Source organism: Gymnodraco acuticeps, unplaced genomic scaffold (assembly GCF_902827175.1).
Source record: "Gymnodraco acuticeps unplaced genomic scaffold, fGymAcu1.1, whole genome shotgun sequence".
NCBI classification, from domain to species: domain Eukaryota; kingdom Metazoa; phylum Chordata; class Actinopteri; order Perciformes; family Bathydraconidae; genus Gymnodraco; species Gymnodraco acuticeps.
This window is the reverse complement of record NW_022991064.1, coordinates 3,928,519-3,941,849: the sequence shown is the minus strand read 5'-3', so window position 1 is coordinate 3,941,849 and position 13,331 is coordinate 3,928,519. Positions and strand designations below refer to the sequence as shown.

The 13,331-nt window shown below is 39.4% G+C and overlaps 1 protein-coding gene across 1 annotated transcript; it reads left to right on the top strand.

Annotated features, from left to right (window-relative positions):
• Window positions 1-9,122: 9,122 nt before the first annotated feature.
• Window positions 9,123-13,331, top strand: cx39.4 (connexin 39.4). The gene is made up of 2 exons (XM_034236665.1): window positions 9,123-9,365; window positions 11,113-13,331. Exon 2 carries the CDS (start codon window positions 11,122-11,124, stop codon window positions 12,286-12,288), a length of 1,167 nt encoding a protein of 388 aa, XP_034092556.1. The 5' UTR covers window positions 9,123-9,365; window positions 11,113-11,121; the 3' UTR covers window positions 12,289-13,331.

Sequence of the window (13,331 nt, the reverse complement as noted above, 5' to 3'; positions counted from 1 at the left end):
GTGAGACAGGACACTGTGTTTAACCATGGGATGTATAGGTCATGCATAGATATAGTATAAGCTAATGGGAATTTTACCAAGATTTCGGAGCCAGTGCCACTGAATTGTCCAATAAAAAGGGAGGAAACCTGATAACAAATGTCTGAGATGCAGGATGCAGCTGTATTGAGTTGTTAGTGTAGTGTGATATCACCCTTCTCCCATCGGCCTACCATACATACCGTATTTTTATATATATACTGTATTTTTATATATATATATACTGTATAGACTGTATATATACACTTCAGAAGATATACAGCTCTGACATTGTCATGCATATTTCATCAAACAACATGCAAGGCTGTGGAACACATAGCTCATGTAGCTTTGACATCTTTACTAACCAGGCCGCGCTGATAGACACACACCGCTTCCTCTGCTGGAAATGTACTGTTAATGTGACGGACTGAACGATTCGTCTGCTGTCCCTTTCAACATCCAAACACACAACCACACGATACAGACACACAGCATTATCTCTCATTATGTAACCCCAGAAGAAGAATAAGTGATGTTTTTACTTAGTCTTGCAGATTACAATATAAAACATGTCACATGAACATACCTTTTCCTCAGAGGTTGCTGTGTTTACACTATCAGCCAAATCTATTTTTCATTTTAAGACATTCCTTTCATATGAGAACATACATTATTTCAAAGGCAGTGCTCCTGTGTATGGAGCCTAAGAGGACTATTCCTCATGGATAACACAAAGGCAGCCTATCATCAAAAGAACCAGATAGCTGAGCCAACAGTATGATAAACTAATTAGAAACTAAGAGTCAGCACCCATGTTAGCAGCTCTGTAACGCTATACTTAGCCACAGTGGATCATTGAGCTAACATCAGCATGCTTACACTGACAATGCTAACATGATGATGTTTAGCAAGTGCAATTATTACAATGTCAGTGACTTTAATATCCATTAAAGTTAATGCACTATAATTAGCATTTAACCTAGATTATCAATTAATATGTAACCCACATCATCGTACCAGGACTGAGGACATATACTGTATGTATAGGGAGGAAGTAGTGACAGATTGGATAGAACTGAAAAATGCAGGTCTTTAACCCAGGACACCATTCACTTGTTAGGTAACTTTCATACGCCACCCTTGCAGTCATTTGAACCAAAACAGAATCTTTCCCTAAACCTTTCTAAGTAGTTTTGTGCCACAACAGATCCTGAAATGCAGGGGTTTGCACATAATGACAGAAAGTGCACAAAAAATAAAAAAAATAATGATAACCTAATTATGGCACAAGAAGAAAGGATTAACAAATTCATCCTGAGCGGATCATGAATCCGCTCAGGTGTATCTGAGTATCCAACACCTTGACAGATTGTTGAGATATTTCACTCACACAAGATCAACAATATGCCAAGAGAGAGAGAGAGTGAACACATACTATACAGAGATGCTGTATGAGAAACCAATGCGATTTTGGAAAATTGCACAATATAAATCTATTTTAGTATACCTCAACAATGGAATTATGATCAGTAGAAATGGCCATGACAAATTGAAAGTACTTATTGCCTGAGATCGCATGCTGTGGTTTTATTAAATGTGCCAAGTGCTAGGACTGTCTTAGGAAAGAAAGCTTTTAGATGTGCAGCTCCACTAACATGGAACAGTCTGCAAAAAGAATGGAAAATTACCAAGCTAGTACCACTACATGTTTTTAAAGCTCGGTTGGATGCTACAAAATCAGATGCTGTTGGTACCTGTACTTGTGGTTAAATATGTAAATTGTAATCCCTGTACATGTTGCTGTATGATGTCCTTTTGTTGTTCTGTTGTTTATGTCTTCTTGTGGAACCTACTGCTGCAGGTCTCCCTTGAAAAAGAGATCATTGATCTCAATGGGATTTTACCTGGATAAATAAAGGTTTTGAATTGAATTGATGACATGGGACCTTTAAGTCTGAACACAGCAGAGAACAGCATTATAAAAACAAAAATAGTGCATGTGGGTGCACACTTACATTCTCTATCTTACTGTTACATAAATCCCATGAATGTTTGAGATTAAGTTAGCTTCATCATATCTCAATCAGTGATTGATAAAGTTTCTATCGGGTCACTATCAGCCTGTCACTCATTATTTTCAGGGAGGGGGCGGGGTTTGGAGGAACGGAGAGGAGACGGTGATCGCGGAAGCTTTCCTCCTGCCTTCACAAACTTTACACAAGTATTTATCAACTGAAAATAGCAAGAGGACATTCATACTCTGCAATCCAAGACTTGATTAAATCCAAGACTTGATTGTGTCTCAGCCGCAGCGACAGGGCCTGATTCAGAGCGGATCATTCTGCTGTTGGTTCTGCTGTTGGTTCTGGACTGGTGTTGGTGGAGAAAGCAGACTGCTCCGTGTGTGGTGTCGCCGACTCGCTGTGCCGTTGTCACGTCTGTTCCTTGATCTCTGCGTCACCGACCAATTTGATATTCGTGTGACAAAAAAACAATTCAAAAATAACAAAAACGTTATTGTCTAGCCGCGGCCGAAAAATCAAGAAGCAACCTTACTACGTTATAATCGATAATCGAGCGGCGAGCTACTGAAAAGCCAAGTCTGCCAATACTTTGTTTACAAAAAAACACAAATGTCAACCTCATTATGGCATTAAGAAGGACCCCAGAAAGTAAATAAATCACTACAATCAGTGGAATTCATCTTCTGGGGACCATGAATGTCTGTACAAAATGTTATGGCAATTCCTCCTATAGCCTATGCTATTTCAATCTGCACCAAAGGTCTGGGAAATTGCTATCCCTAAACCTTTCTTCTGATATGAGTATGAATGAACATATGTTGGTTTGACACAGAACACTTGTATGTCAGTAAATAAAGAGGGATTGGGTAGAAGATATTCTAGCCTGTTTATCCTACAAGGTTGGTTGCAGTTAATCATTTAGCAAAGCAATGTATGGTTGAATTACCAACACATCCTCACTCCCAGGTCGGCCTATGTTGACGTTATGTCAAGTCCTGTGTCGGCTTTTTCCAACGCAAGGGGGGGGGCCTTAGCGTCCATTTTCAACGCAAGAGGGGGGCCCTTAGCGTCCATTTTCAGCTTTCCGGGATGTCCATATGCTTCTATGGACGCTCATGGAAGCACGGCATTCGTTTGTGTCGGCTGCCCTTAAAGGCAATGTGAGCGTCCATTCTCATTGGATAACGGAGAATTGTACACCCGGAAGTAAGTATTCCCCTTACTGTCGATTGAGTTTACAGTGATATCTGCACTACTCATCGACTGAAAAACACCAGATTATCCTTGTTAATTACACAACGTTGATTGGTTTAAATTGTGTGCAATGCTTTTGTATTTTCCCCCTTCGATTCGGAGAAACACATATTTTTTCGGAGTGAAGGATGGCAGAAGACACGACACTACCCAGAATCCCCAGCTATCGTTTGGACTACACCATGTGCTCTGTTTGACGTCACGTGATCTTCAAATGCCTATTTTAAAGTTAGTTTGGCCATTAAAATGCGTTTTAATGTCATTTGATGCGAGAAATATGAGTTGTTATTTCAGATTATGTGTGCAGTGGATGTACATGATCTTTAGTTTGCTAGTTATTACGAAGATTACTTCAGGAAATTGCGTCCATAACGTTTTCATTGGTTGGTTGATTGATTGATTGATTGAAAAGTTTATTAACAGCTTGTATATTGGGTACAGTACAGTACAGCTCAAAACATACAATTGTTAAGGGGATGCAGACCAGAGAAAGACTTTCGTCTTGTTTCCATCAGGGTCCCCCATGTCCAATTCATCATGTCATTTAAGACAAGACATATTTGACATACAGATGGCTTATTTACAATTTACATACAGGTGGTTTTTTTACATACAGATTGCTTGTTTACAATTTTCATTTTAGATTTCGTTCTAATACATCCTAACCGGACATTTAAGACATACCAAGTCTACAGATATACAGTTAGTAACAGAGTCTAAAATGCGAGTATATTGGGGGGGGGGGGGGGAAGCTGTCCATTGAACGACAGGTTGAGATTTGTACCATTACCGGGGCCAGTTTTGCAATGCTCTCCCCCGAAGGTGCTCTAGCTAGGGACGCTGCTATCGATATTATTTCTGTTATGTTGTGTAACTGTTTAATGGTGTTATCTTTATTGCTACCCCCTTCCCCGTCAATGTATAGTGTTGGTCCACAGCGCAAACATATTAGTTTAACAAAATCCGCATCTAAAGATACGTTATTTCCCCCTGTGCAATTCCAGTCTCACATCTCAGAGCACATCGTCATTAACAAATACCGGAAACAGACCGAAAACATTTAAAAAAATAATAATAATACTTTATTCCGAATGTGCTTGCTTTTCTCTTTGGAAGTCATCACATACCGGCATTGTAATACACGGTTCGGCTGCATTAAATATTACATATCTGCCGTAGTTCTGTATTTATAGAGCCCTGATGAGAAGACTTCTAGACAAACATGAGGAACTGAAAACGTGACGTGGATCATAAATATATCAGCAGTTAAACAACATCTTACATTTATTTTCACACAATACGTCTCCTTGCAGTATCAACACTAATTCGGCTGACTTTTATATTTGATCCAATTGGTAGATAGGCTGTATTTACACCATAAAGGTGCACAGCTGATATAAAGGGACACCTAGTGGTTAAAGCATGTTATTGAATTTCATTATTTGTATTATTAGATATTAATAGGATCCCTATAAAGTATATTCATTACTCGTTATTCTCTACTAATAGTTAATTAAAGACTGTATATAATGACTATTTTGTACATCCCTTTCAAGATTTCAAGATTTTCTAAGGTTTATTGACATATCATATAGGCCTACACAACTATGGTGTAGTTATGCATTGAATGAAAAACTTGGGTCGCAGGTTCCTCAATAGTGCATTACAAGACATCTATCAATATTTGTGCATACCTCCAGCAATGTTAACTATGTTGAAGCACTTATTTTAACTGATATTATACATAATGTATTATACTCTTATAAGATGTATGTAGATATTTCATCTCCGGCCTTGTCAGGTATTGAACAATCAATAAATAAAGAACACAGAATTGTTGAATATAAAACACAGAATTTGTGTGATTATACTAAATGATTTACAAATAAACACCACTGCATATTTAACTGTTACACATGCTGATGTAACGCAAATGTTCCAACTTGGGATCAATAAAGTATATCTTATCTTAAGATGATCGATGGCTACTGCCATATTTGCAAAATGTGCCTCTGAACCTTGACAAGTGCATGTTTCAGGCTTATCAATTAATGTAATGTAATGTTATCAATTAACAACAGGGGTCACAAACATAAGACCAGCTGTTAAATAAAGCTCTTCTGACCTTAGCTGGCATGTGTGTATATATATTAATGCTGCCCATTATGGGCACAAGCAATTTTCACCCATTTATTAATTATATGTTTTAAATGTGAGTGTTTCCTATCCCCTAAACCTCCGGGGATGTACACAGTTTAATACTGGCAACTTCTTATTATGGGAAATACGAAAACGTCTTTTAAAACTACAACTCCCAGTAGAGACGTGCCATAGATAGAGAACATGTTGCGAAACAGAATAGCCAGCATGTGTAGTTCTGGGGAAGGGGTGGGGGAGGGGGGGGGGACGCGGTGGTCCCGTTCAAATCCAGTTTTGGACAGTCTGCCGTTCGAGGCTCGGCGTAACCCTCGGAGCACACTCTCCAATCACAGAGCTTGAGGACTATCACGGGGTTTGTCAAACAGAGCACATGGTGTAGTCCAAACGATAGCTGGGGATTCTGGATAGTGTAGTGTCTTCTGCCATCCTTTACTCCGAAAAAATATTTGTTTCTCCGAATCGAAGGGGGGAAAATACAAAAGCATTGCACACAATTTAAACCAATCAATGTTGTGTAATTAACAAGGATAATCTGGTGTTTTTTAGTCGATGAGTAGTGCAGATATCACTGTAAAATCAATCGACAGTAAGGGGAATACTTACTTCCGGGTGTACAATTATCCGTTATCCAATGAGAATGGACGCTCACATTGCCTTTAAGGGCAGCCGACACAAACGAATGCCGTGCTTCCATGAGCGTCCATAGAAGCATATGGACATCCCGGAAAGCTGAAAATGGACGCTCAGGCCCCCCCCCCCCCCTTGCGTTGAAAATGGACGCTAAGACCCCCCCCCCTTGCGTTGGAAAAAGAAAAAGCCGACACAGGACTTGACATAACGTCAACATAGGCCGACCTGGGAGTGAGGATGTGTTGGAATTACAGTTCCACCATTTGTTATTCATATAAAAAGAAAGGGACCTCAGCTGTCGATTAGATGGATCTGGTTGTTTTGTTGTTTTTGCCTTGGTTTCATTTCAGCCCATGAAGATGCACACCTGTTTTATAGGTTTTAACACATGACAGAAAAAGTTCTGAAGGATTTTTCACCCTCAAAATTATTATTTATTAACCTCACACTGAATTAATGTCCCAATCCCACATTCATATCCGCATCATTGAGTTCACTGATGTATGCTCAGGACTGAATCAATCATAAAGTACAACATTGCATGTTAAAATGTGTCCAGCGGTGAGGAATTGATTGAAGATGAAGTTGGCAATTAGTTTCATTGATAATTGTTCCGGTGGGAAGGAACACAGCGAACACAGGAAGGCATAACACATCTCCTGAATGGAAACAGTCCCATTACTCTCTGTCGGCTGTCCTCACTTCCCTTCTTGCTAATTCATCTATAGATGTAATGGCCAAAGAAAGAGCAATAAACTGATCTGACAGAATGATTCACTGTCAATTTGCCAGACTTTTTATAAAGCTTCGCTCTGTCGGAGACGGACCCAGCCTCTTATCTCTTCCTATAATCTACTTATTGACACATATGATAGTGCAGCACTGATTGGAAGGAGAATGCTTCTCTGCAAATACTTTAATTTGACTGAGTGCTGTGTCACAATGTGATAATTGAAGTGGCCATTAGCTACTTGATTTGTACCAACGTGATGTGGTGCTGAACAGCATCATGACTAGCGAGGCTAGTTTTTAAAGTTGTGTCATCATGCATTAAAGATATCTGAATAGGATACTTACAATCAATCACTGCTTCAATTTATTATAGACGGAAGCCGGGGGGTCTGATGCTCATAGCAGTGTGCAGCCTTGAAATTGATTCAAGATAATAAATGTAGTCTTCCAGCAATCCTTTTGTTTACAGTTGTTGGCATTTTTCAGGCATGTATAAAAAATATGTGTAATGTGTTTTGTAAAGCGCTTTGAGCATCTGGAAAAGCGCTATAATAAATGTAAGGAATTATCATTATTATGTTTTTTGAAAAGAAGCACATTTGTATTGAGTATACTGCCAAGATGTGCCTCAAGGTTTTGCATTACTCCATACACACACTGGGTGAACACAGAGAATCTGAATCGTAGAAACATGTTAGACTTGTTTTGGATAGCCACATGTCCGCAAACAAAACCTGTGTACAGGCTGTCTGAGCCTTGAAGAAAGAAAGGCTCAATTTATTATAAGCAAAAAAATAAGGTTAGATAATGCTGCATAACAGAGCTCAATACCATCATCTATTCTATAATACCACAAAGTAGAGTTTTCTATTATTTACATGGGCAGAGTTTAAACCGTGATATGTCATTAGTGGTCAGTAATTAGATAGATCACGTAAATCTAGCACACAGACTCAGAGTAGTGCTTTGACTTACATTTTATTTGTAATTCAGTAGATACAGTTTGTGCATACAAATTATTGCATACATTATGAAATTAAAACATTGTAAACCTTATGTTAAACTGAATACATACTTACTAAGCAACATACCTAACTGTCAAATGTATTCCAGCAGGGGAATAAGTAGTCAGATTATTTGCATAATTACATTTAGCTATACCAGACTATAAAAATAAAAACACTCCAGTAAAATATGTACTAAAATAAAATCATGCACATATTGTCAACAACGTGTACCTTAAGTGTCCATGTTCAATAGACCCTGTCAGTGTTATATTATTATATGGATGTTATTGATGATGAATTCAGAAGTATAGCCCACTTTAATGTTGCAGTTGGCAGGGATGAAGCTTATTTTAAAAGCTTTATATATAGTTGTGTATAGTAGCACCTTTACAATTACCTCGTTTTTTGCAGATGTATTAACTTGTATCCAAATCTTAATCTATAAAGAAACTATATCAGTATGCAGTAGAGTAAAAAGGGAAGTGTAGGCAGACATGTGAATACTCAACAAAGAAAGTACCTTGGGTAAATGGATTTTTTACAACTCATCCTTCATCCTCATTTTAATATTGATTGGAAAAGAAAATAACTTGACCTAAAAACACAATTTCCCCACAGTGTGGTCACAGTTTGAAGTATGTGATCTTGATGTAAGACAGTGGCATTACCTATTATACTGATGAGCAAAAAACCTCGAGTTTTACCGGATAATGTAGCTGATGTACAGTTACGAGCTCGAGAAATTGACTCAAATAATTAAGATTCACATTCCAGACATGTATGCGTCATGTGTTTTTCGGAAATATGGTGAATGGCGCCATTGTGTGGCGTCATGGAAAATTACACGAGTGTGCACGGATGACAGAAAGACCCGTTAGTCATATGATTTTAACTATTCTTATGAAAAATGAAAAATATTATCTGATTGTGGCACCGTAAGAATATGCTAAAAATGACCAATATTTTAAAATAGAAAAGAAAAGAAAACAATAAAACCCATTTGATTTACAATGGATTGTAGAAGACAAGTACCAACGTGTTTTTCTTTCTTACCAAGTTACTTAATTTGAATGTAATTATGGAGCTGAATTACAATACTACTACTGACTGTTTCCTTTTCCCCTTTAAACACGACCATCTCAATATTTCCAGTGCCCCTTCCTTCCCTGACTTTTAAGCTTCTCCCCCCTCCTCTCACTTTAAAGTAATCAAAGTCAGGCGATGTTCCCCTTGTAATTAATGCACATTGGTGGTCTTTAAACAAAGTTAAAACCAAAACGCCCGAGCGCAGTTAACTAAAGAGCTACTTTAGGTTCATACATCCCATTTCCTGGACCAAGTTCCCGAGGGAAGGGCCAAATAAGCAGGCATGGGAAAGTTCTCCGCACTTTTTCCGATTACATCGATTCTTTTTAAAGAAGGCATAACACAAACCGACTGCTTATTGCCACCGTAGCGGAGGGGGACATTAAAGTACACTGAGTGCTGAAACCAGTACGCCAATAAGGAGACAAATCCCGCTTTACGAGAGAGAAAGGTAAGAACATTTCCCAATTAGGAACAAAACACAGATTAGCATTGTTTATGTCGAACAAAAAAACACTTTCATTGTTTACAAAGGACATAATATGTCCCTGCAGCTTTAATTTGTTGTCAAAGAGTGAATGATGATGTTGTTTTAAATCCCCTTAAAGAACAAATATTGTATTTATTATAATTGACTTTTAGTGCCGAGAATACTTTTGATTGACTATTGGAAGTGAATTTAGCTTTTATGTAATTATTTTATGACTTTGTGCATTCCGATCTAATACATTTCAGGATGAACTTCTGAATGTGAATTTCTAATTACAGTGAATCTTGAGATTTTTAACTATTATTTATTTATCCTGCTTAGTTAAAGACATATTTTTAAATGTGTACTGGTAACAAAAAAATAACTAAGTAATCAAATAATAAGAATAGAAAAGGCTGTACAATAAAGAAAACGTATTAATAGTCTGTGGCATTTATGATAGTGTTTTACTGTATTTTATACTATATATGTAGATTATGGATTTATGAATTGTCTTATTTCATCTTGTGGTTCTCTCTGATGGTTCTCTCTTACTCGTATGTTGGTATTCTGTAGCATATGTAATACACAGTACTACTTTGGCCAATACTCTCAGTGGTGGATCACTTTTGAACTTTTTTTGAATTATGAGTAGACGTGGATAGGAGAGAGAGGGGTATAAAATGCAACAAGGGAATCAAACCTTTGCTTATCTGTGGCTCGGCTACCAAAGCACTCCCCAGTTATCATGTTTTTGCCAGAATCCCTGACAGGCCATTGTCTTGTCTCATCCTGTCAGAAGGGTTCGTGTTTTCACCATTAGTAAGTTTTCTTTTCTCAGAGGGGAAGAAATAACAAAAAAACATAAAAAGGTCTAAACAAATAGACAAGTGTCACAGCAGTGCCTCAACTCTCCCACACACAGGATGTTTATTCAGATGCGTGTGCACGTGTGTGTGTGTGTGTGTGTGTGTTTGTGTGTGTGTGTGTTTGTGTGCGTTGAGCTTCCCGACAATAACTGACTGTGTCACTTATCGTTAACACTTTCTATTAATCTCCCCTCAATACTTTTTATCAGCCACCTTGTGATTTGTCGCAGCGTTAATTGATTCATAAATTCAATTTGAACTGTGAATGTAACAACAAAGAGGTATAATGTTAAAGTTTGAGGGGCTTCACTTCACTCCAGTTTAAAGAGTGAACGTGTACACTAGTTCCTTTCATATTTAATGTCAACTTACCATGTGTTTTTGTTTTACTGCCTTTTAGTGTATGGAGGCTTTGTTTTTCACCCTAAAAATGGTGTGAGCTCATGGAATAACTAATAAGGGGCGCTGCAGCCAGATACACATTTTTCCACCATAAAAAATACACCATTATACTGTAAAGGTTAGAGAAATGCAGCTCATTTGTTGCTTATAGAAATCATTAAACACTTACGCATAAACTGCGTGTTAATGAAAAGCACTTGAGGATTTTATAGTGGAAATAAAATGTAGCAATTAGGTGTTAATTGGCACATTCAAGCCAATCTGTTCAGCTATGGAGCAGTAAATGAGTATGTGGATAAACTATATGGCCTGCATAACAAATGCAACACAAGCAGAAAAGTATAAAGGGATCCAGGCACTAGAAGTTCCCATTGGAGTGAATACATGAGTAAACTCTGAAGTTTCTCAAACATTTTCTCATCTTTCCCTATCTTTTGTCTACAAACTGTCCCTCTTAGGAGCAGAGGATGTCCAGAGCTGACTGGTCCTTCCTGGAGCACCTACTGGAGGAGGGTCAGGAGTATTCAACAGGCGTTGGCCGAGTCTGGCTTACTGTCCTCTTCCTGTTTCGCATGCTGGTGCTGGGAGCCGCTGCAGAGTCTGCTTGGGACGACGAGCAAGCCGACTTTGTCTGCAACACGAAACAACCTGGCTGCCCTGCCGTGTGCTACGACAAAGCCTTCCCCATCTCCCACTTTCGCTACTTTGTCCTCCAAGTCATCTTCGTGTCCACGCCGACCATCTTCTACTTTGGATATGTGGCTATAAGGGCTGGGAATGCCAAGAGAAAAGAGGAGGATGCGGAGGAGGATGCGAAGGAGGCGGAAGAAGGTAGTGGAGGACGCAAGAAAGGAAAAATAGAAGTCAAATGGGGCAATACAAGTGCGACTAAAGACAATGCACAAGAGAAGGAGAAACAAGAGGGTGGTGGGAAACGTGGAAGAGCGGAAAAAGCTCCACCTGAGGCTCCTAAACTGAAAGGCAGGTTGCTGTGTGCATACGCATTCAGCATCCTGTTAAAAGTCCTCTTAGAAGTTGGCTTCATCCTCGGGCTGTGGTTTCTTTACGATGGTTTCATCATTGCAGCGAAGTTCCAGTGCACGGCGTCCCCCTGTCCTCACACGGTGGACTGCTTCGTTTCTCGACCCACGGAGAAGACCATCTTCACCATCTACACTCAGGTGATCGCTGCCATCTCTTTGCTACTCAACATCATAGAGCTCCTCCACCTCCTTCAGCTTGCCATCTCCCATCGGCTGGAGAAACGCTACCATGCCGAGCAACAAGACTGCCTACCTCGGGCAGAGCAGGTACCGGCCCAGCAGGAGGCTCCAGAACTCCCAACGGAGCCATCAGAGCCGTACAATGCAGGGGGTCATGTCAACTTACCCGTCCAGGGAGAAGAAGCCGCATGCTACCAAAACCCCTGTGAAAGCTACGGGGATCTGGCTATAGAGGTGAACTGGGGATCTAGGGAGAATATGAATGACCTTCTTCCCAGTTACGTGAACTGCATGGGGGCTATGAGGACATCCCATAACCCCAGAGTCCATTATAAAAAACATGCACATCATAATGGGAAAAACAGTAAGCCTGCCCATAAAGCACATTCAAAGCAGAAGCATTATGTGTGAGGCAGTCAGATGTGGTAATGTATTGTTTATCACCATGAAAGCTTTGTTTAGTCTTCCAGTTTTTGTTTTTAGATAAATGTAATCCTGCACATGACACTTGACTGTCAGGAGTGCACAGTGAGAGCTTAAACGAAGGAGAGACTAAGAACAGCTACTGCACTGTGATCCTGATGCCTCGGAGGCAGGCAAGCAAACAGCGATTTACCAGATAAATTGAATTATTCAAAACAAAGATTTTGAGAACACTCCCCAAGGCAAACAAAATGACACTACACTATGAGAGAAGACTGCAGTCATAAGATGCCATAATGTCTCATTTTAGGGTTTTAGGGCTGAATGCTACAGTGGAAAAAAACTGTGCAATGGGGGGTCTGCCGAGGGGCTGGGGATATTCCATGATCGTGTTTGAGGGAGTATTAAGATTAAACAGATTTAAGCGTATTCCTCTGAGATTTGCACTGCAACCCCTTGAGTACTTTAAGACCCCCCCTCCTCCTCTGTCTCCCATGGTTCTGTCCCCACGATGGAATGTATGCTCTCTGGATCACGCTCTACTCCCAGGAGGATAATGGCTACGTGGATGCAGGCATGCATGCATGCACACACACAATGCACTTTTCCCCTTTCACCCAGTGAGTGTCTGTCCCTCAAGTTGGGGATATGAACTGGGGAAGTTGTTGGTAAAGCGAATGAAACCAAAGGAATTCTGGGATTGTTAATGACTTATAACCATAGCATTTTAGCTATAAAGAAAGAGGCAGAGAGGACCACTGCATTGTAGTTTATGGGAGCTGAATAATGGAGGGAAGACAAGCCACAAGTCTTTTTCCAGAGCTTGAGAGAGTTAAGATGCATTAGCGATTGCACACGGAACGGACTGAAAGCGGTACACAAATGGACAGATCTTTAATAAATGGAAATTACTGAATAATTGTGCAAACTGTATTGCTTTTTTTACGTTTAAAGAATGATGAAGAAATACCAGTGTTAATATTTATTATTTTGTTTAAAATAAAGTTTCAAGTAGGCCGCTACTCTAAATG

What these genes read in the sequence shown, in the direction of transcription:
- cx39.4 (XM_034236665.1), top strand. Translation starts at nt 11,122, where the DNA reads ATGTCCAGAGCTGACTGGTCCTTCCTGGAGCACCTACTGGAGGAGGGT.